The following is a 25218-nucleotide window of genomic DNA, read 5'->3' on the forward strand; positions in this document are numbered from 1 at the left end:
GCTTTTCATTTCCCCGGCAAATGAAGTAATTTAATTAACAGCTTTTTCTTAATTCCCTTGGGATCCGTTTTTCACTTACTCAGCTAAAATAATGTTCACAAATGATGTTCCCGGATCTTGAAACAACAGAAAGAATATTTATTAAATCATGGGATGTCATACAGCACTTTATGGCCTATTCATTACATCCTATGACTTCTTGCTCAGCACAACTCAATGCACAATGGCCCCAGGGATTGGGGACGTGTAGAAGCACACATGCCAAGTCATTTTCCTTAACAAAATAATAGAATCAAACAAAAAAGGGATGGCTTATAATTGAAGACATGTTGGATGTGCAACACATAGCAGATATTTTTTTGTAGTGCCCGCACCCTTATTCCACTATTGTATGTTTATGTATACAGGATATAGTTCACACGTGGCTACTCTCTGATCATGTGTGTCCTTGTTCAGACACTTATTATAGGGTGACAACTGTCTCATAATTGTGTTCTGTCATTCTCCTGTCATCCTGTCTCATGTGCCCCTAGGTGAGACTACAGGAAGCCATGCTCACACACATTGCACAGCCAGGGCCCACCAATGTCACTATCAGGAAGCTGGTGCAAAGCAACAATGTGCAGCTGCTGCTGGAGTGCATGCATGCAGACAGGAAAAGGCTGAAAATGCTGCAGGAGACCAGCAGCAATTATACACAAAAACAGATATAAAATGGTGAAAACATGTTTATGATACAAAAATTAAATTATATTCATTTTAGAGATCAGTCGTCATTCACAGAACACTCTGAATTTTTTTCAATACAAGGCATTCCCTGATTGGATTAGGTAGAGAGGTGGGCCAGATAATGATGCAGATACCTCTGATCCTGATTAGCTCCACGACAGCCAATGAGAGCTTTGAAAATACCCGAGGTGATGTTGAAAGCCCGAACGGGAGACAGGTAAATTGAAGGTGGACTTGATCTACCGCAAAGCGAAGATACTTCTGGAACTCTTCTACTATCGGGACATGGAAGTAGGCGTCCTTCAGATCTATGGACACAAGCCAGTCACCTGGCTGAATTGCCTGATGGATTATGAGCAGCGTCTCCATCTTGAATTTCTATTTCTTGATGAAAGAATTCAAGTGGGTCAGGTTTATAACTGGCTTCCAGGATCCGTTCTTTTTCAGAACTATGAAGAGGGGCGAGTAGAAATCTTTTGCCGGTTGGAACTTGTATGGCTGCGCCCTGAGCCACCAGAGAGTCTGCGTAAGACAGAAAGACTTGCTTTTTCTCTTTTGAGTGAGGCAAAACTGTGGTACAAACCGGAGTGTGGGCAGACTGCTGAACATCCAGGAATGTCCTGAGGAGACCGTTTTGACAGACCAGTAGTCTTTGATCAAGGCTGCCCAGATGTGCTGAAAACGGAGTAAACAAGCCCCAACTTGCTCTGCCTGAACAGGCCCTATATCAAAAGAACTTAGAGGTTTCACGTCCCCCAGAAGATGCTCCCTTGGCCTGATTTCTGGTTTCTCTTCTAGTTCTTCATGAACTCACGGCCAGGTCTATAGTGCCAAATGTCTCTCGCACGATCTGGAACTTGCCTGGGTTGAGCTCTTCTCTGGCCTAGCAGGCATTGATCCTGGGGTAAAAACCCCTACTTGCCCCCCCCCTCGTGGCATGGGTGATGGCACTGTCTAGCTTGTTCCCAAAGAGAGAGGAGCCCTCAATGGGAATCCTGCACCACGCCTGCTTAGATGCAGAATCAGCTGCAAATGATGTCAAGGGAGGCTTCCCCCAGAAAAACTGACGCCAACTTTAGTTCATTTACCGGTGAGCTCCTGGCCGTTGTTTCGGAGATGCTTCCTAAGGATGCATGTACTTCATCCGTCCAGGCCTCCTTTGGACAGGGCTGCAAGGGCCAGTGCTGGTTTACACACCATACCTGCTGTAATTTAAATCCGTTTGAGGTCGGTATCGATCTTCCTCTCCAACCCATCACTGAAAGAAACGGTGTCCTCTAGTGGGAACGTGACTTGTCTTACCAATCTTATTAGGGCTGTGTCAATAAGAGGGGCCGACCCTTTTCACATCCTCCCTTTTGAACGGAAACATCTTTTCTATTTTAGATAGCAGGTTATTCTTTCTCTCCACGCCACCTCATTCATCATAATTTCGCTGAGTTCACCCAGGAAGGGGAAGTTTGGGCGTTCTTTCTTGAGGTGTTTGAAATACTTCCTCTGTTTAGAGGATGCTTCCACTGGCTCTTCCTACTTCAAAGCTTCTTTGACTGCTTGACCAACTGTGATACTAGGGAAAAATCAAAACCCGCGCCAGGGTCATCCACCTCCACCTCACTGTCTGAGGCTTCACTCAAGGAGTGACTATGATGAGAGGGACCCAGAGCCTCAGGGTCGTCCCCGGCAGGGGCTGATGCTGTGTCAACGGAAGGATTGATGACAGGAGTCTGTTCTACTTAGGGATTCATGAACTACTTTTCTGACCAGTGCTTCCACTTGATGGTCTCCACTTTCCCTCTCAGCTCGGATATAGCATGGCTCACAGAGGGATTTACCCTGGGGGGCCTGAGGCCCACATCCACAGCAAGCTTTCTTTTCAGAGTGGCTGGAATGGCTGCGAGAATGGTGCCCAGACATGGTTTTGTGCTCTTCTCTGTGACGTCTAGAGGATGATCGAAGGCGCCTGGAACTTGATGAAGAATGACGGAGTTGTGACCTAGAACGGTCTTTATCTTCGCGTGCCGCATGCCGGTATTCAGACCTAGAAGGGCTGAGAGAAAAGAAAATAGTTAACATGCTCCTGGTGAATAATCCAAAACAGACAGGCAGAAGGAAAATCCAATCATACCTGGAGCATAAGGGTTGGCCACTGGGGGGCAGTGACACATCCATGGCAGAAATAGCTTGGTAGCTAAAAGGAACCAATAATGTACATAAGGAAGGAGTGATGCCATAAGTCAGACCATTAAACAGCAGCCAAGAAGCAGCATAAGCCCCTTACCTTGGCAACAATGAATATGTGCCCGGGGAAGCCGTCACCTAAGCCCGCACAGCATCCCAAGGAATAGCTGTATCTGACAGCTATTTAAACTTGCCACCGATGATGACGTCAGCATGCCCCGCAACACACCTGCGCTGGGACCGACACTGCCAGGCAGTGCTCGAGCGAATGCGCAACCGCCGCTATCTTGCTGGGACTGCACACGCGCGAAACAAGCCTTGATCGCAGCTTGCTGTTGCACAGACAGCCCGGGAACCCCTGAATCGGCGGACTGGAACACAGATGTGTTCCAGAGTAGGAAAGGAGACAAACAATACAAATACATACACTGCTGCCATGTGTGGTCATATATACATTATCACCACGGCACAACCTCGATCCGGCCTGGGACTGGGAGCTGTTTTGCGCTCACTGCACGACCGGGGTGTTCAGGAGGGGACTCCCACTAATAGCTGGGACGTTTGGCCATATTGCTGCTTGCCTGCCAATGGCCAGGCTAGTAAGCTCTTCATGGCATCGCATTTATCGCCCGTGTCCACCCTGCTAATAGCTGGGATTGCTGGACTCCTGAAAAAACACCGCCTGAATCCATCACTTTACGTGCAAACCGCCAGGACTGGATTGCAGAAATCTTCACAAAGGTAAGACTTCACCTCGATCCTAGGAGGAGGACAAAAAAGGAACACGGCCTCTGGCTAGGAGCAAAGATTTATGGGAGAAGGGTCCTATGAGGTATGAGAGTGCCATGGAGTCTGTCAGGAAAGATATTCTTCATTCTGCTCATCTAAGCTTTCCAAAAGAGTAGCTGTGTTATCTTCAGCTTAGAGTAAATTTGGAAATATTCACATTTAACACTGGAGCCAAATAAACCAAGTGGAAGGATAGGGATGAGATAGTGATGTTATTATTATTTGTTTTTATTGATTAATTATATAAAAAATGAAAATACTTGTATCACACTCACCTATTTGTTCTCTGGTAGAAGCAATTGTGATCACTGACCTGTTGTAATCATAATCAGAGAAGACATTCAGAACAGATGTATCTGGATGTTTCTGACCTGCCAAAAGAAAATAAATTACTTTTCTTCTTGTAAAGCTTAAAATAACAAATGTTAATTTTGTGTGCTCAGTGGCGTCACTAGGATTTGTGTCACCTGGTGCAATGCATACTAGCTCATTATGCATTTGTCTTACATGGTTTTATTTATTTATTTATTTTTTGCAGAGTTTACAACCTCTTTAAAGTGGTTGCTAAGCCACTACAATAAAATCCTCCCATCCCCTCTGTAACATAACATGTGTCCCTCTGCTTGTGTTATAGGTACAGATTGGCATATTTTACATATATCACAGCGGCTCCCGGCATTCACGTGACTCCTCTGCTCTCTCCTCTGCCAGCTGACAGCTCCAGCGGGCGGAGCCGAGCACTGCCGATGATGTCAGCAGGGGAGGAGGAGAAGAGAGAGAGAGAGAGAGCCAAGGAGTCATGTGAGCGCCGGGAGCCACTCTGATATAGGTACAGATCGGCATTTTTTTTATATAACACAGGCACAGGGACACATATTGTTATGTTACAGGGGTGATGGGAGGATTTTATAGTTGTTATGAGAGCAGCAGGAAGGGAGGGAGCGGGCACTGACACGAGCAGACAGGCGGGGAGGAGAGGACGACAGAGAAAGACAGAGCAGGGCTGCAGATGACGGAGGCACGTAAACAAACCACGGTGTCAGGGCTCAGCAGTCATAATACACTATGGTCAGTTTACAGAGGGCAGGGCAGAACCAGGCAATATCAGCCAGGTTTTTTTAGGTGATAAGAGGGGGCCAAATTACACAGCCCAAGCACTGTACAAGATGCTTTAAGCCAACAGGATCTGTTTTTTTGAGGGGGGGGTTTTAAACACTTTAACCTAAACAAAAGTCAAAAGTGATACAGCTTAACAGTCTGAAAGTTTGACATGATTTGTCAAAATCTAGCCATTGGTCATCTTGTCTAGGAAAATACAAGTGGCTGGTCTTGAGCTGGCAGCAGGGATACAATGATTAGAAGACATATATAACCAAAAATTTGGCCAAATTTGTATTCGGACTGAAACAAATTGCACATGTCTATTTACAACCACTTTAAGTCACTGTAGGCAGGCAACAGGGATGAACCATACAGAGATTCATGTGTTTCTTGAAACCAGGAACAGCAGTGGGAAAATTCTTCCTCAACGATAAATGGGGGGGAAGAAAGCGCACAGCATGAGCGCACAACACTCCACCCAGTGGATGATTCAGCACTCAATATCTCAATGTTAACCCCTTCAGTAGTGACAGAAAGCGGGAACTTTAACAGCACCCAGCAGTACTAGTAGCAAAGTATCTCCTGGTGTTCAGCCCACATGGTATACTGAAAATGAATCTTTATAGATAAAGTCAATTACGAAGTATGCCAGGCCCTGGATCTGAAAAATGATTCATGACTAACTTTTACCAGTACACACAGGTCTGAAGAGTACCACAATGCATAGCTCAGTGCAAGAAGCTCACATTCCAGGCTACCCTGCAATGTCCAGTCCAGGGCAGTGCAGGACTGGCTCTCAGGATGAGGAAAGGTTGATCCAGATAGCTGCATGCAGTAACCAGCCGAAGCAATATAGTAGGAATCTTGATAGAAAAAAAAAGGAACTTAGCAAAAAGTTAAGATGTTTCTTAGCAGAGCATAGAAAAGATGTCTATAACCCTAATACACTAGGAAAGAACTAAGGCATGCTGGGAGTAGGAAGGCTTACACTGGCCCCTAATTTTTCTGTTTGTCACTGTCCAATTCTTTTGTAGGCGGCAGTATAACTCAAAAGTCTCTGAATTCCTGTGTCCCTTAATAGATAAGAAAGAAAAACATTTTCTGATAATTTGATAAAAAACCTCCATGCACAAAAAAGAAAAAGAACACTAACAAACACAGGAGAAATTTTCTGTCAGCATGATCCTTTGCAGTAGTAAATTGTTTTGTCTGCATAATGGAGTATAATAGCTGTAATTTCACTTGAACTGCAGCTTCTAATAAGACTAAGAAGTGTTCATCCAAGGCTCGGGGTATCCCATCAGCACACAGCTGGCAGATTGCAGGGTGCAATCGTTTAATCACTAGGCTGATAACCTAATCCTATAAAACAACTAAGGAGCCAAGAAAATAAAAGATTGGCCTCCACTGATTTGCCAGGCAGTGAAGTTGTGTTAAGTAAACTGAAAAGTGTAATGAATACAATGACGAGTTGATCGGAGGCAGACATATGTGCCACTGCCAAGCAGTCACGGTATGCGTTTTGCAGTATGGTTAGAAGGTTAGTTGAGTAAACGTATGTGAAATGATGACTAGCAGCTAGATTTACAATATTAGAACACAGATTTAAAGGAAATTTACCATATCCTGAAAGAAATAAAATAAAAAAAAGAATGATATACACACGAATATATATATATATATATATATATATATATATATATATATATATATATATATATATATATACATATATATATATATTTATATATATATATATATATATATATACACACAGTGGAAACGGAAAGTATTCAGACCCCCTAAATTTTTCATTCGTTATATTGCAGCCATTTGCTAAAATCATTTAAGTTCATTTTTTTCCTCATTAATGTACACACAGCACCCAATATTGACAAAAAAACACAGAATTGTTGACATTAATACGGCCATGAGTCTTTTTGGGAAAGATGCAACAAGTTTTTCATACCTGGATTTGGGGATCCTCTGCCATTCCTCCTTGCAGATCCTCTCCAGTTCTGTCAGGTTGGATGGGAAACGTTGGTGGACAGCCATTTTTAGGTCTCTCCAGAGATGCTCAATTGGATTTAAGTCAGGGCTTTGGCTGGGCCATTCAAGAGCAGTCACGGAGTTGTTGTGAAGCCACTCATTCATTATTTTAGTTGTGTGCTTAGGGTCATTGTCTTGTTGGAAGGTAAACCTTCGGCCCAGTCTGAGGTTCTGAGCACTCTGGAGAAGGTTTTTTTGTCCACAATATCCCTGTACTTGGCCACATTCATCTTTCCCTCAATTGTAACCAGTCGTCCTGTCCCTTCAGCTGAAAAACACCCCCACGGCATGATGCTGCCACCACCATGCTTCACTATTGGGACTGTATTGGACAGGTGATGAGCAGTGCCTGGTTTTCTCCACACATACTGCTTAGAATTAAGGCCAAAAAGTTCTATCTTGGTCTCATCAGACCAGAGAATCTTATTTCTTACCATCTTGGAGTCCTTCAGGTGTTTTTTAGCAAACTCCATGCAGGCTTTCATGTGTCTTGCACTGAGGAGAGGCTTCTGTTGGGCCACTCTGCCATAAAGCCCCGACTGGTGGAGGGCTGCAGTGATGGTTGACTTTCCACAACTTTCTCCCATCTCCCGACTGCATCTATGTAGCTCAGCCACAGTGATCTTTGGGTTCTTCTTTACCTCTCTCACCAAGGCTCTTCTCCCCCGATAGCTCAGTTTGGCCGGACGGCCAGCTCTAGGAAGGGTTCTAGTCATCCCAAACGTCTTCCATTTAAGGATTATGGAGGCCACTGTGCTCTTAGGAACCTTAAGTGCAGCAGAAATTTTTTTGTAACCTTGGCCAGATCTGTGCCTTGCCACAATTCTGTCTCTGAGCTCTTCAGGCAGTTTCTTTAACCTCATGATTCTCATTTGCTCTGACATGCACTGTGAGCTGTAAGGTCTTATATAGACAGGTGTGTGGCTTTCCTAATCAAGTCGAATCAGTATAATCAAACACAGCTAGACTCAAATGAAGGTGTAGAACCATCTCAAGGATGATCAGAAGAAATGGACAGCACCTGAGTTAAATATATGAGTGTCACAGCAAAGGGTCTGAATACTTAGGACCATGTGATATTTCAGTTTTTCTTTTTTAATAAATCTCAACAATTCTGTGTTTGTCTGTCAATATGGGGTGCTGTGTGTACATTAATGCGGAAAAAAACTAACTTAAATGATTTTAGCAAATGGCTGCAATATAACAAAGAGTGAAAAATTTAAGGGGGCCGGAATACTTTCCGTCCCCACTGTATATGATTTTTATAAATAAATATATACAGTGGGTAAAATACAGTGCATTAAAAATGTATTTATATCCCTTGAAAATGTCCTCATTTTGTCATGTTACAACCAAAAATGTAAATGTATTTTATAGGGATTTTATGTGATAGACCAATACAAAGTGGCACATAATTGTGAAGTGGAAGGAAAATGATAAATGGTTTTCAAAATTTTTTACAAATAAATATCTGAAAAGCGTGGCATGCATTTGTATTCAGCCCCCTTTACTCTGATACCCCTAACTAAAATCTAGTGGAACCAATTGCCTTTAGAAGTCACCTAATTAGTAAATAGAGTCCACCTGTGTGTCATTTAATCTCAGTATAAATACAGCTGTTCTGTGAAGCCCTCAGAGGTTTTTTTTGAGAATCTTAGTGAACAAACAGCATCATGAAGGCCAAGGAACACACCAGACAGGTCAGGGATAAAGTTGTGAAGAAGTTTAAAGCAGGGTTAGGTTATAAAAAAAATATTCCAAGCTTTGAACATCTCATGGAGCACTGTTCAATCCATCATCTGAAAATGAAAAAAGTATGGCACAACTGTAAACCTACCAAGACATGGTCGTCCACCTAAACTGACAGGCCAGGCAAGAAGAGCATTAATTAGAGAAGCAGCCAAGAGGCCCATGGAAACTCTGGAGGTGCTGCAGAGATCCACAACTCAGGTGGGAGAATCCGTTCACAGAACAACTATTAGTCGTGCACTCCACACATCTGGCCTTTATGGAAGAGTGGCAAGAAGAAATACATTGTTTAAAGAAAGCCATAAGAAGTCTTGTTTGCAGTTTGTGAAAAGCCATGTGGGGGACACAGCAAACATGTGAAAGAAGGTGTTTTGGTTAAATGAGACCAAAATTGAACTTTTTGGCCTAAAAGCAAAACACTGTGTGGTGGAAAACTAATAACGCACATCACCCTGAACACACCATTCCTTCTTCAGCAGGGACAGGGAAGCTGGTCACAGTTGATGAGAACATGGATGGAGCCAAATACAGGAAAATCTTAGAAGAAAATCTAAGTAATGCCGCGTACACACGAGCGGACTTTCTATCCTACTTGGTCCGGCACACTTTCCGACGGACTTTGTCCGCCAGGTGCGCCGGACTTTAAAACGAACGGACTTGCCCACACACGCCGGGATTTTCCGGCGGGCTAAGTCCGCCCGTCTTTCCGACGGACTTTCGCCGGAGTTCCGGCGGACTTTCAGAATGAACGGACTTGCCCACACACGGACAAGTCCGTTCATTTTGAACGTGACTCAGGTGCGACGGGACTAGAGAAGGATGTCAATCTTGCCGCTTTTATCGGCGAGATTGACACCTTGCTAGCCCCGTCGCGGGGCATACCAGGCCCTTAGGTCTGGTATGGATTATAAAGGGGAACCCCGCTACGCCGAAAAAACGGCGTGGGGTCCCCCTAAAATCCATACCAGACCCCGATCCGAGCACGCAGCCTGGCCGGTCAGGAAAGGGGGTGGGGACGAGCGAGCGCCCCCCCCCTCCTGAACCGTACCAGGCCGCATGCCCTCAACATGGGGGGTGGGTGCTTTGGGGGAGGGGGGCGCCCTGCGCCCTCCCCCCCCAAAGCACCTTGTCCCCATGTTGATGAGGACAAGGGCCTCTTCCCGACAACCCTGGCCGTTGGTTGTCGGGGTCTGCGGGCGGGGGCTTATCGGAATCTGGGAGCCCCCTTTAATAAGGGGGCCCCCAGATCCCGGCCCCCCACCCTATGTAAATGAGTATGGGGTACATGGTACCCCTACCCATTTACCTAGGAAAAAAGTGTAAGTAATAAAACACACTACACAAGTTTTTAAAATATTTTATTAAACAGCTCCGGGGGGGGATCTTCCTCCGGCTTCGGGGGTCTTCTTCCGGCTTCGGGGGTCCCTCCGCTTCATCTTCTCCCGGCGTCCGGTTGGTTCTTCTCCGCTCTCCGGCCTCTTCTCCCGGTGTCGCAGGTCTTCGGCCGGCCCCTCCGCTCTCTTCATGTAGCTCTATTGCGAGCGGAGGTCCGGACTTCTGGGCTTCTTGGCTTCTTGGCTTCTCTTCTCTTCTCTTCCCCCAGATGTTGACACGACGCTCTCTCCGGCTGGACTGGTCTCTGAGGGCTGCGTTGTGACTTATATAGGCGGAGACCCCGCCCCCATATGATGTCACAGTCCCTGGGCATGCTGGGACTGTGACGTTTTAGGGGGCGTGGTCGACCACGCCCCCTAAAACGTCACAGTCCCAGCATGCCCAAGGACTGTGACATCATATGGGGGCGGGGTCTCCGCCTATATAAGTCACAACGCAGCCCTCAGAGACCAGTCCAGCCGGAGAGAGCGTCGTGTCAACATCTGGGGGAAGAGAAGAGAAGAGAAGCCAAGAAGCCAAGAAGCCCAGAAGTCCGGACCTCCGCTCGCAATAGAGCTACATGAAGAGAGCGGAGGGGCCGGCCGAAGACCTGCGACACCGGGAGAAGAGGCCGGAGAGCGGAGAAGAACCAACCGGACGCCGGGAGAAGATGAAGCGGAGGGACCCCCGAAGCCGGAAGAAGACCCCCGAAGCCGGAGGAAGATCCCCCCCCGGAGCTGTTTAATAAAATATTTTAAAAACCTGTGTAGTGTGTTTTATTACTTACACTTTTTTCCTAGGTAAATGGGTAGGGGTACCATGTACCCCATACTCATTTACATAGGGTGGGGGGCCGGGATCTGGGGGCCCCCTTATTAAAGGGGGCTCCCAGATTCCGATAAGCCCCCGCCCGCAGACCCCGACAACCAACGGCCAGGGTTGTCGGGAAGAGGCCCTTGTCCTCATCAACATGGGGACAAGGTGCTTTGGGGGGGGGGGCGCAGGGCGCCCCCCTCCCCCAAAGCACCCACCCCCCATGTTGAGGGCATGCGGCCTGGTACGGTTCAGGAGGGGGGGGGCGCTCGCTCGTCCCCACCCCCTTTCCTGACCGGCCAGGCTGCGTGCTCGGATCGGGGTCTGGTATGGATTTTAGGGGGACCCCACGCCGTTTTTTCGGCGTAGCGGGGTTCCCCTTTATAATCCATACCAGACCTAAGGGCCTGGTATGCCCCGCGCTCGCCGCAATAGGAAGATTTGTTTTTCCTATTGCAGCGAGCGCGAGATGCAATACCATCCCCTCGTGTCGTATTTGGTCCGTCGGACCAGCCTACACACGAGCGGGCTTTCCGTCGGACCAGCACACACACGAGCGGACTTTCCGCCCGAAACTGAGTCCGACGGAAAGATTTCAAACATGTTTAAAATCTAGGTCCGGCGGGCTTTTGGGAAGAAGTCCGCCGGAAAAGTCCGCCGCCGCCCACACACGGGCGGATTGTCCGGCACACTCTGGTCCGCCGGACCAAGTATGCCGGAAAGTCCGACCGTGTGTACGCGGCATTAGAGTCTGTTAGAGTCTGCAAAAGACTTGAGACTTGGGCGGAGGTTCACCTTCCAGCAGGACAACGACCCAAAACATACAGCCAGAGCTGCAATGGAATGATTTAGATCAAAGCATATTCGTGTGTTAGAATGGTCCAGTCAATGTCCAGACCTAAATCCAATTGTGAATATGTGGCAAGACTTGAAAATTACTGTTCACAGACACTCTCCATCCAATCTGACCGATCTTGAGCTATTTTCCAGAGAATGGGCAAAAATTTCACTCTCTAGATGTGCAAAGCTGCCAGAGACATACCCAAAAGACTTGCAGCTGTAATTGCAGCGAAGGGTGGTTCTACAAAGTATTTACTCTGGGGGGCTGAATACAAATGCACGCCACACTTTAGACATATTTATCTGTAAAAAAAAATAAAACCATATATATATATATATATATATATATATATATATATATATACACACACACACATATTGTCAAAAGAATTGGGATGCCAGACTTTGCACGCACATGATCTTTAATGGCATCCCAGTCTTAGTCCCTGGAGTTCAATATTGCGTTGGGCCACCCTTTGCAGCTATAACAGCTTCAACTCTTCTGGGAAGGCTTTCCACAAGGTTTAGGAGTGTGTCCATGGGAATGTTTGACCATTCTTCCAGAAGCGCATTTATGAGGTCAGGCATGTGGACAAGAATGCCTGGCTTGCAGTCTCTGCTCTAATTCATCCCAAAGGTGTTCTATTGGGTTGAGGTCACAAAGCTAGTCAAGGGCCTCCACCCCAAACTCGCTCACTCATGTCTTTAAGGACATTGCTTTGTGCACTGGTGTGCAGTCATGTTGGAACACGAAGGGGCCATACCCAAACAGTTCCCACAAAGTTGGGAGCATGAAATTGTCCAAAATGTCTTGGTATGCTGACGCCTTAAGAGTTTCCTTCACTGGAACTAAGGGGCAAAGCCCAACCCCTGAAAAACAAGCCCCACACCATAATCCCCCCTAAACCAAATGATTTAGACCAGTGCACAAAGCAAGGTCCATAAAGACATGGATGAGTGATTTTGGAGTGGAGGAACTTGACTGGCCTGCACCTCAACCTGATAGAACATCTTTGGGATGAAAAAGAGTGGAGACTGCGAGCCAGGCCTTCTCGTTCAACAGTGCCTGACCTCGCAAATGCACTTCGGGAAGAATGGTCAAACATTCCCATAGACACACTCCTAAACCTTGTGGACAGCCTTCCTAGAAGAGTTGAAGCTGTTATAACTACAAAGGGTGGGCCAACTCAATACTGAACCCTACAGGCCAAGACTGGGATGCCATTAAAGTTCTTTTGCGTGTACAGGCAGGCGGCCTAATACTTTTGACAGTGTAGTGTGCGTATGTATATATGTGTATATATATATATATATATATATATATATATAGTTGTTTTTTTAAGGGGGGGAGTTAAATATTGTATAATGTTGTTAACTTTCACTAAATTTACAAGGATACAGCCCTGTTTGCTTAATACATAATGTATACACAGGGATTGATTTACTAAAACTGGAGAGTGCAAAATCTGGTGCAGCTGTGCATGGTAGCCAATCAACTTCCAACTTCAGCTTGTTCAATTAAAGTGATTGTAAGCCTTCGTTTTTTTTTTTAATTTAAAATAACAAACATGTCATACTTACCTCCACTGTGCAACTCGTTTTGTACAGAGTGGCCCCGATCGTCCTCTACTGGGGTCCCTTGGCGGCTCCTCCCCGCATCAGATAACCCCCTAGGAGAAGCGTTCTCTCGGGGGGTTACCTTGCGGGCGCGCTCCCGAGTCCAACATTCGGCATTCATAGACACAAATGCCAGACTCGGCCCCGCCTCCGCGCCCTTGGATTTGATTGACAGCAACAGTAGCCAATGGCTGCGCTGCTATCAATCTATCCAATCAACCCCGTGCAGAGAGGGACAGCATGTCTGCGCCAACGGAAATATGGGGCTTAGGTAAGTAAAACGGGGGGGGGGGCTGGGGGGCCGGTCACTGCCATGTGTTTTTTCAACTTAATGCATAGGATTCATTAAAGTGAAAAAAACACGAGGGTTTACAACCCCTTTAAGCTTTGACAAAAAACCTGGAAGTGGACTGGTTTCTGCGCAGAGCTGCACCAGATTTTCTACTCTATTCCAGTTTTAGCATATCAACCCCACAGTGTGCTTCAAGTTCAGAATATTAGATACATTTTACAGTTCTTTTCAATACACTGTGCATTTGCTTACTACCCAAAACTATTGTTGCTGAAGCCATGGCAACATGTACATAATTAATCTTCTCCCAAGCACATACAAACCAAGGCGCAAGAATGAGGTCTTGTGCAGACATCATTAGTGGGTCAGCCCAGAGAAAGGAGAAGCCGGTCACCAGTGATGTACATACTTAAAATGGTGGTGCAAGTTTCTCTGCATGGTGTGGACAGACCCATGCTATTTGGGAAATATAATTAAGGCAAGCAACCATATGAGTTTGGTGGTTAATCAAAGGTGCAGGGGGCGGGGGTGGGGCTTCTGCTTTAAGCATAATTTTTACTAGCACTTTTAATATAGTACTGTTATTATCAAATTATAGCCATTTTAAAATTGAAATAAATATATTAATCAGCATCAAGCAGTTCTGAATCTTGTGGGGCATTGTGGCAAGCTACAAAAAAACAAGCCTGAGATGTTCAACTCATGTTAGTTTGTTTGTAGCCCCCATCTCCGCAAATAAGCAGTCTGTTTCTATTGACTGGGAATTTTGCACCATTAAAAAAAAATTGGTAAAAACTAAAAATTAAGAGCCTGAGGCATTTTGCAGCAAATATTCTTTATGATGCTTCTTTATGTCCTAAATGAGAGGATCTAATTTGTGAGTGATGAGGCAATGATTCTGTCAATCTGGCTCCCATAAAAACTTATGGGCAATACAAAAGTTCAACACAATAGATTTTAGAAAGTGCTTTGTGAAGAAGTGAGGCAGTATTACTAGTTCAGTTTGGAAGGGGAAGAAAAAAGAAGCATACTATTCATGTAAAGACCTTTAATTTTCGGTAGCATAATGATGGTCAATATTTAAAGGATTTGGGCATCTTCCTGTCCATTTACCCTTACTTAGTGCCCACATATGCTTCAAAATGCAATACATTATTACCCATAACAGCTGAAACTCTAGTTCTCAAAAGCCTCCCTACAGAAAGTGGCTGCATGAAATTCTCAGTGATAGTTCATAGAAGTGGAGCCTTGATGAAACTGGAGGGCTCAGGGCCATTAATTCCTGTAAGCATGCAAAGACCAAAACCACATTGTATTTGTATTCAGCCAAAGAAGGATTATTAGTGGTAGCTATTTTTATAGGGGACTACTGGACAGGAAATCTGTAGCACGTAATAATTAAAAAGTTCCTTCCCAACTGCACCATTTATATAACTAGCAGCTTGCGCTTTTGAGCTTTAATCCTTTCCATGTCATGTCCTATTCACATTTTCCACCCAGCTGGTCAGGCCAATTGATACGTTTTTCATGTTTGTTAATAAAACACATAGCACAGATTTGAATATATAACATAATGCACTAAAGCCACATATTTTTTTCTAAAAGTTGTGTCCATAGTAGAAAATGCCAAGAAAATAAACATATTACACTGATGTGTTAATAAATAAAACATATATTTGAACTTGTAGGGGTCTATGTATAAAAATAAATGCTGTGGAAATGTCTCTAGCATTCACACAGCTTTCACAAATTATCCCCGCATTTTTTCCTAATATGTTTATTTCCTATTACATCAGCTCCATCTAGTAGCCATAATTCAGTATTTTCCTGATTGGGGTATTTAAAAAAAATAGCACATTATGGCTACTAGATAGAGCGGACGATGATAGGAAATAAACATATTAGACCAATTACAAGGATTATTTGTGAGGGTTGTGTGAATGCAAAGGTATTTCTTCCCATTTTAGCCATGTACAAATGCAACCAAAATGCTCATTAACACTATAGGTGCGTTAATGTGCATTAAGACTGCTGTAGAATTCAACGTCTGTGTCAAAGAGTCCTAATACAGAAGGTGTGTTACTGGCCAGATCACCAAGAGAAAACAGAAGGAAAAAGCCTAAAAAAGAAAACGGATGCAGCCACCACATCTAATGATTGGTAAGCTGCAGTATATTACATTTTTTTGTTTGGGGGTTAATACTGCTTTAATAATACCTAACTAATTTGAAAACCAAATATATATAAATGTAATTTTTTAATGGATTCTTAAAGGGGTTTTAAACCCTCGTGTTTTTTCACCTTAATATATCCTATGCATTAAGGTGAAAAAACTTCTGGCAGTGACCAGCTTCTTCCAATTTTCTAGTGTGTGCCCAGCTAATTACTGTATTTATTGGTGTATAACACACACCTTTTCACCCTAAAAATCGGGTGCAAATAGTGTGTGCGTGTTATACGCCGATACTGCAATTAGGGCTGCCTAGGAAAGGGGGCGGGACAAGCGCCGTCAAATTACATACAGTGAGAATCTCCTATTTACTCAGCGGCCTCTGTAATAGGGAGTCCCGTCTTCTGGGCTGGCATTGGACCAGTGTTCTGTCTATCATAGAAGCCGGTCCAGGAGGCGAGACTTTGTATTAAAGAGACCGCCGAGAAAACAGGAGATTCTCGCTGTATGTAATCTGACGGCGCTCATCCCGCCCCTTTCCCTGTCCCCTCCAAGGCAGCAGTAATCTGAAGTGAGGCTGTAGATGGCCACTGATCAGGCTGCATTGATGGCAATGGTGAGGCTGCAGATGGGCACTGATCAAGCTGCATTGTTGGGCAATTGTGAGGCTGCAGATGGCATTGATCAGGCTGCAGATAGGCAATGGTGAGGCTGCATTGATGGGCACTGACCCTTATTTTGCTTCAAAGTTCTTTATTTAAAATTTAAGTTTTTTTCCTTAAACTTCCCTCCTAAAATGAAGGTGCGTGTTATACGTCTGTGCGTGTTATATGCCAATAAATACGGTATATTTACATCCGGCTGCATCAGACACAAACTGAACAGGCACGAATGTCAAAAACTGACATCGCTCACAGAGCCTCTGATAAACAGTGCTGAGTGGCTGTGCGTGAAGCAGCCCTAACGCTGGCCATATGTGATTTTTTTTTTTTTTTCATACAGGCTGCTAAAAAAAACGTACAGGTTCTGGTAGATGGAGGAATCCCCTCTGCCAGGACATTGTGTTTTGACACCAGAACCTGCCACTTTCAGGATACACTGATCAGCAGCTACAGCTGATTGGCTACAGCCACCAATTGAGGAAAATTGTGTCCCATTTGATCGGCTTCTGTCAAGCTGGGACTTCCATATACTGATAAATACTTGGCTGGTCCCTGCTGAACTGCATGAATTTTGATCAGTGTGTGGCCAGCTTGATGCCTAGGGCCTGGAACACTGGTGGCATTATGCACTTTTAAGTTCACAAATGAGAATCAGAGGTGGCATGAGGCTTTTTTCTCACAGGCAGCAGGCTCTGAAGGGTGATCCATGGTGGAATCTTTTTCAGATCATGGTTTGGAGGCAGTTTACAGTTGGATAGGAGGAGATACTGCCACCTCCTGTATGCCTGTTTTTCAATTCCATGGGGGACTTTTCCATTGAAATACTGCACCACGTTGCAAACACTGAACTACCTCATTCAGCAGTAGGGTAAACCACAGAAACTACCATCACTATCACAAAGCAGACACCTGTTTTTTTTTTTTTTTTTTTTTCTTACCACATCCCTCTACACATGCGAACGAGGCCTAACAATAGGTGGGGGAACTTTTCTCCAGTCCTTGCTATGTCAATGCGATTGGTGGCCCACCTCCTCAACTACTGCACAGATTCCGGGTTTGTATTGAGTGCAAGCTCACAGTCACAGTCACAAGCGATCGTGACCATATTGATTTTTTGTATTTGTGTTCTACTGATAATACCACATCGATATTTGTGCTCCACTGCTAATACCAAGTATTGTTTAGTAGTCTCAGACAGTTAAATGAATGGAGTCCTTTCAGGTTGCTAAAATGTATGTTTAGTTATTTTCCATTGTTAAAAATACATTTTGCAACAGGTTATCTATAAAATAGTGTATGCATTTCTCTGTTTAGCGTTGACCTTAAAATGTATGCAAAACTACTAACTTATAGGCTGCAGCCTCTTATTCCTACCGTCATCAACTTGGATCAAGTTGGCTTTGTACCAATGCGTGAAGCCCAGGATAATAATATATACAACTGTGTCCCTGAACTCCTGGTCACAAAAGCAAAATATTCCTCTGTGCCTTCTTTCCTTGGAGGCCGAGAAGGCATTTGATCGCCTTGATTGGGTGTTCCTATGGGCAGCCTTAGAAAACATTGGTCTTCCACCAGTATTCCTTCAGAAAATCATGGGTTTATATGCTTGTCCCACTGCCAGAATTACAGTTAAGCCCCCGTAACTATCTCCAACAGAACCCGTCAGGGATGCCCTCTATCCCCACTGTTATACATTATTGCTATGGAACATCTAGTGAATGCTTTAAGGGCCAACGACTCAATACGTGGCATTGAAATCAAGGGCAAACTATACAAACTCAGTATGCTTGCAAATAATCTCCTAATGATTATGTCAACAACCCTCAAGTTGTGTTCCTTTCAATATTACAGGAATTGGAACAATTTAGTTCCTTCAACAATTTTAAAGTCAATGCCTCAAATCTCAATGCCTCAATGTCTTGTTGCTCCTCAGCAATCAGATGCTTTTCAAAGATAGATTTTCACTGGGCCCAATGCTCAATCAAATATCAAGTGGTACAGATCCCAGCACAACTTAGCAAACTACAGTTCCTTGAAAAAGTGTTCATACCCCTTGAAATTTTCCACATTTTGTCATGTTACAACCAACCAACGTAAAATGTATTTTATTGGGATTTTATGTGATAGACCAACATAAAGTGGCACATAATTGTGAAGTAGAAAGCAAGTGATAAATGGTTTTCAACATTTTTTACAAATAAATAGGTGAAAATTGTGGCATGCATTTGTATTCAGCCCCCTGAGTCAATACTTTGTAGAACCACCTTTCGCTGCAATTACAGCTGCAAGTCTTTTTGGGGATGTCTCTACCAGCTTTACACATCTAGAGAGTGAAAATGTTGCCCATTGTTCTTTGCAAAATAGCTCAAGCTCTGTCAGATTGGATGGAGAGCGTCTGTGAACAGCAATTTTCAAGTCCTGCCACGGATTCTCAATTGTGGAGTTTGACTGGGCCATTCTAACACATGAATATGCTTTGATCTAAACCATTCCATTGTTGCTCTGGCTGTATGTTAAGGGTCATTGTCCTGCTGGAAGGTGAATCTCTGCACCAGTCTCAAGTCTTTTGCAGACTCTAATGCCGCGTACACACGAGCGGATTTTCCGTCGGAATTCTGCTCAAGCTTGCCTTGCATACACACGGTCACACAAAAGTTCTCTGAACTTTCGACCGTCAAGAACGCGGTGACGTACAACACTACAACGAGCCAAGAAAATGAAGTTCAATGCTTCCGAGCATGTGTTGAATTGTTTCCGAGCATGCGTAGGAATTTTGCGCGGCGGAATTTGTACAGACGATCGCATTTTCAGATAGGAACTTTTTCCGACCGAAAAATTGAGAACCTGCTCTCAATCTTTTGCTGGAGGGAATTCCACCAGCAAAAGTCCGATGGAGCATACACACGGTCGCATTTTCCGACCAAAAGCTATCATCGGTCTTTTTCTGGCCGAATTTCCAATCGTGTGTACGCGGCATTACAGGTTTTCTTTTAAGATTACCCTGTATTTGGCTCCATCCATCTTCCCACCAACTCTGGTCAGCTTTCATGTCCCTGCTGAAGAAAAGCATCCCCACAATATGATGCTACCACCATCAAGTTTCACGGTGGGGATGGTTTGTTCAGGGTGATGTGCAGTGTTAGTCTTTTGCATTTTTTGCATTTTGCTTTTAGTCCAAAAGATTGAATTTTGGTCTCATCTAAGCAGAGCACCTTCTTCCACATGTTTGCTGTGTCCCCCACATGGCTTCTCACAAACTGAAAATGGGACTTCTTATGGCTTTCTTTCAACAATGGCTTTCGTCTTGCCACTCTTCCATAAAGGCCAGATTTGTGGAGTGCACAACTAATAGTTGTCCTGTGGACAGATTCTCTCACCTGAGCTGTGGATCTCTGCAGATCCTCCAGAGTTACCATGAGCCTGTTGGCTGCTTCTCTGATTAATGCTCTCCTTGCTTTGTCAGTTTAGGTGGACGGCCATATCTTGGTAGGTTTGCAGTTGTGCCATACTCTTTCCCTTTTCGGATGATGGATTGAACAGTGCTCCCTGAGATGTTCAAAGCTTGGGATATTTTTTTATAACCTAACCCTGCTTTAAACTTCTTCACAACTTTATCCCTGACCTGTCTGGTGTGTTCCTTGGCCTTCATGATGCTGTTTGTTCACTAAGATTCTCTAAAAAAAAACCCCTAAGGGCTTCACAGAACAGCTGTATTTATACTGAGATTAAATTACACACAGGTGGACTCTATTTACTAATTAAGTGACTTCTGAAGGCAATTGGTTCCACTAGATTTTAGTTAGACCCCTTTTACACTGAGGCACTTTACAGGCACTACAGCGCTAAAAATAGCGCCTGCATAACGCCTGTAAAGAGACGCTCCTGTCTCTCCAGTGTGAAAGCCCGAGGGCTTTCACAATGGAGTGGTGCGCTTGCAGGAAGCTAAAAAAAGTCCTGCAAGCAGCATCTTTGGAGCAGTAAAGGAGCGCTGTATACACAGCTCCTAAACTGTTCCTGCCCATTGAACTGAATGGGCCCCGCTGCCGAACCGCCGCTGCAGCGGCGCTTTGCGGGTCGTTTAAACCCTTTTCCAGCCGATAGCGGGGGTTAAAACCGCCCCGCTAGCATCCGAAAACCCCCCAAAAAAAGGCGGTAACCGCCAACGCCCCAATGTGAAAGGGGTCTTAGGGGTATCGAAGTAATGGGGGCTGAATACAAATGCATGCCACACTTTTCACATATTTATTTGTAAAAAAAAAAACGTTTATCATTTTCCTTCCACTTCCACTGCGTTTTTGGTTGTAACATGACAAAATGTGGAAAATTTCAAGGGGTGTGAATACTTTTTCAAGGCGCTGTATATGACTTAAACTACCTACTCATCTTAACAGCTAGCCAATACAGATCCCTAAGCTGGTCAACCCTAAAACACTCCTGGCTAGGAAGGATGCCCTCTTTAAAATGGACATCCTCACACGGTATCTTTACATTTTTCAAACCCTACCGATCCCGGTCCCCTGTCTTTTTTCCCTGCTCTGTGCGATTTCCGAAATACTTCTGGCTGGACTGCATTACGACATCTTAGTTAAACTTAAAGCGGATGGGGAGCAGGCTTGTCTCAGCTTGAACTATACCATACAGCGTCAGTTCTTTGTAGAGTGCTAGATTGGTTCCACCATGCCAAATCCAAACTGTGGGTTAGTTTAGAACCAGACATAACACCGTTACCACTATTCTCATTTCCATGGATTCACCCAATCAACTGCCCCCCCATCAACACTAATGTTGGCTCAAACTTATCTTTCATACACACGGTCACACAAATGTTGTTGGAAATTCCGATCGCCAAGAACGCGCTGACGTACAACACGTACAAAGGCACTATAAAAAAGGAGTTCAATACCAAGTGCGCCACCGTTTGGGCTCCTTCTGCTAATCTCGTGTTAGTAGAAGTTTGGTGAGAGACGATTCGCGCTTTTCAGCCTCGTGCTTTTCAGTTCATTACTGCTCTTCAGTTTGTTCTTGTGGGTTCGTATCTGTTCTTCAGTGCGTATAGTCAGTTTGTATCTGTGCGTTCTTGTCCGCTCGTTTCTGATTTTCAGATCGCTCTTCTCAGGCCTGATTTTCAGTGCGTTCTGTTAGTTCGTTCTGACCAGCCGACCGTTTTGAAGCCATGTTGCGGTTAAGTACTCGTCATAGAGTTTGCGCTATGCAGGGGCTTGGTGTTGGGGTTCTTACTTTGACCCAAGTCCAGTCCATGAACAGAGCGAGGAGGAGTTCATGGACGAAGAATTGGTTGCTCCAGCGTGACCAATTCTCGCATATGCCTTTGCTGCGGAAGATCCAGGAGAATAATCCTGATGATTTCAGGAATTTTCTCCGGATGACGGACCCCGTTTTTCACCATTTGTTGGCTTTGCTGTCCCCTTATATTACCAAGCAGGACACCTGCATGTGGCAAGCCATCACTCCAGGAACAAAGGCTCGTTGCCACCCTGCGGTACTTGGCAACGGGGAGAAGTCTATAGGACATCAAGTTCTCGACAGGCATCTCCCCCCAGGCTCTGGGGAGCATTATTCCAGAGACCTGTTCTGCCATCATTCAGGTCCTGCAGAAGGACTATATTAAGGTAAGTTTTCTCCTTTAACATCACATTCTATGTATTTAATGTTTGCTAATGTATTGAATTTATTTCATCATTCCCTAATTACCATGATTGTAATATGCTATAAATGTCCTCTTTGTCCTCATGCATGCTGAAAGTTTTTAAACTTCCTTTTTTGTCCTTCATGCATATTTGCCTTCACTAACCTCCCCAGCATGCTATCCTGGGCCCATACACACCTAGCCTAGTCACTTAACAATGTATTTTGTCAGCTCCATTGTAGTGCTTACCCTAAACACCACCTAAAATGTTTACAAATGTTATTTGTGTCCTTAAATTCAGGCACAAGAGTACAAGAGGCTTTTTTTTGGGGGGGTCCAAACTCATTTGGAACCCTCCCTCCCCCCCAACCGCTAAGTCAACCGATACCAATACTCTATTTGCTGACTTTGCCAAACCCATACACACTATATCTACCTCTTTTGTGCTCATATTTATGGATAAATTCACCAAAGCATGTAGTGCAAGGGCCTGCCTGAATACTTTCAAATGGTACTGTTTAAAGTTTTATTCTCCTATTATCTTGATAGGTAATTGCAGAATGTAAAATTGTGCTTCAATTTGTACAGTGTGTATTTCTATTTTTGTATTATGACACTTCTTACCTGTTCAGAGGGCTAACAATATTATGTTATAGAATTTCTAGAGAAATGGCTGACTGAGCACATGGGTCCTGGCACTTTCACAAAACTGTTTGCCATTGAACGGGCACACCGTATTCCAGGCCTGCGCCTCCAAAGGGAGCCCCTCCTAGATCCATGATAGTGAAGGTACTGCACTTCCGGGAATCGGGAGAATATACTGCGTGCGGCTAGAACTGGCCCTGAGATGTCGTTCGATGGCTATCGAATATCGATCTATCCTGACTTTTCTGCGGTCACCCAGAAGCAAAGAGCCTCTTTTCAGCCTATAAAGAAAAGATTGAGGGATCTCAACCTGATCTACAGTATTTTGTACCCTGCTAAGTTGCGCATCGTAGAAAATGAGAAAACATATTTTTTCACTAACCCTACTGAAGCCTCGGAGTGGCTAGATGCACGTGGCCGCCAGAGAGGCAGATCCTCCTCTTGTTCGCCTTGATGTGGGCCCCCCACTGGAGATAGCATGTGGATGGAATTGTCAGGGATGGCCTATCTGATTGTCTTCCTGGATTACTTTACTGCTTATGAAAATAATCCTTGTGGGGGGCGTGTCCGGACGTCGAAGAGAATGGACGTGCTGCAGAGGAGCTCTGCTAATCCCGCTGCAATCCACTGCCATCCAGAGCGCACAAACTCTAGAGTTTACCCCAAACTCTACCCTACGGCCACCGGGTACTGGCTGAACCGCTCCCGGGAACAATTGAGCAGTTTAGCCGGCGGATTGAACTGTTTTTAGGCCGCGGCTGGCCTCACACTACAGACGCCGGCCACCATCTTGCAGCCTACGAGACCTCCAGAATCCCCGGACTCGAGTGCCATGATCGGCGGTGCGGAAGGCGATCGGCCGGCCTGAAGCCAAGACAGCTGTTTCCGGAGAGGACCGGACTGTGAAGGGACCCAAGATCCTGCAGAAAACACAGTGGAAATAGGTCCTGGACATCCACGGCCTACAGCAGGCCCGAGGCCTGTGAGGCCTCCAGCATCACCGGACTTTAGTGCCGCGACCAGAGGTAAGGGGGACAATCAGCTCACCTTCACATACAACACACACCTCCTGGTCATAACCGACAAGTCCACAGCCTGCACAACCCCCTCACAGATCCCAGAGAATCAAGTAAAGGCTCTTTTAGAGACATCCAGTGCCGGCCACCATCTTGCGGCCTAGCTTACAAGACGGGCCCACACCCTCAGGTACTGTGCCCTAGCTAGACTGTGCTTTCCTCCCTGAACCCCCGCTCATACAGTGTTTCAGCTCTGCACCCACGCTAACAGGGTGACGCCACTGCTCCCACAGGCCTGTCTTTCCTCCTCAGTCCCCCTCATCCTCACGGAGGCTGGGTTCTGATGGAGAGTGACTGACCATGGATGGCTGAAGACGCATACCCCTGAGTTCTGTGCTATCCCGACAGCTGCAGGCTATCTTCACAGCACAGCACACCTGCGTCATACATGGCGGCAGCTATCTCACACTCCACGGAGCATACTGACCCTCAACAAGGCACCATACAGAGGTATCTACTTAGAACGGCGCCGATTGATTCCCCGTTCTAACCCGGGGAAGACCAAGCCTCTCACTTCCACTCCAGCAGCAGCCTGCACGGCAGAGGACAACAATGAGAAACTCCAGAATTCCAAGGGAGAGCCATCAGCCTCCTCTGCGAGGTCAGCCACATCGCATGACACAGGCACCGGGGAATCCCAGACAGTCACACATCCCTTATCAGGAGAACCCATTAGAACGGAAGCTACAGCCCTCCTCTCTGCCTTCAGAATTAATTTCGAATCATGGGCAAGCAAAATGGAGGATTCCCTACATGTGGAGCTGAACGCTCTGAGACAAAAAGTCACAGCTAATGAGGAAGCAGTATTGGTCTTAACCACTGCTCAAGATGACCATGGGGCACGTATAACAGCCCTTGAATCCTCATCCGCGACGCATCTCCGTCGCCTACGCCAGCAGCAACTCCGCATAGAAGACAGCGAAAATCGCAGTCGCAGAAATAACATTAGACTGCAAGGCATACCTGAGGCAACATCTGGAGCAGAACTGAAACCCACTGTCATAACTATCCTCAATAAAGTGCTGGGAAGAGAGGCAGCATCAAAAATTGAATTGGATCAAGTTCACAGGGTAGGAGGGCCGGGGGGTGGCCCGAGATGGTCGCCCCTGCAATGTTCTATGACGGGTCCACTATTACACCTTAAAAGAGGAGATCACGCGAAAGGCATGGAGCCTGGGTTCAGTTGATTTCTTTGGAGCCCCTATCCACCTGTACCCCGACTTATCTCGCAACATGCTGTACATGCGTTGAGTGGTGCGCCCTTTACTTGACCTTATACGGCAAGCCGGAGCTTCCTATACATGGGGACACCCCTTCAGCATCAAGGTGACACGGGGAGACAGCAGGGTCACGCTCTCTGATCCGGACCAACTGCCTAACTTTTTCCTCTTTATTGAACAAGAACCGGTAGACGTCTTGAACTGGCTGGACCCTCCAGACGATAGATCAAGACAGTTGGGACTTGGCCCACTTCTGCAGCGCCACAG

At 45.4% G+C, this 25218-nt stretch overlaps 1 protein-coding gene across 2 annotated transcripts in view; it reads right to left on the minus strand.

Moving 5' to 3' along the window:
- Positions 1-25218, minus strand: part of FTCDNL1 (formiminotransferase cyclodeaminase N-terminal like) — a 107674-nt gene that overhangs the window by 38883 nt on the left and 43573 nt on the right. The window contains exons 2-3 of one of the 2 annotated variants that reach the window (XM_073633451.1): positions 5786-5870; positions 3972-4067 (exon numbers count right to left, since the gene is read on the minus strand). In XM_073633451.1, coding sequence (XP_073489552.1) covers positions 3972-4067; positions 5786-5870 — 181 coding nt within the window. The remainder of the gene's footprint in view (positions 1-3971; positions 4068-5785; positions 5871-25218) is intronic. The other variant, XM_073633450.1, reaches the window with a different exon arrangement.

The sequence above is a fragment of the Aquarana catesbeiana genome, linkage group LG06 (assembly GCF_042186555.1).
Source record: "Aquarana catesbeiana isolate 2022-GZ linkage group LG06, ASM4218655v1, whole genome shotgun sequence".
Taxonomy (NCBI): Eukaryota; Metazoa; Chordata; class Amphibia; order Anura; family Ranidae; genus Aquarana; species Aquarana catesbeiana.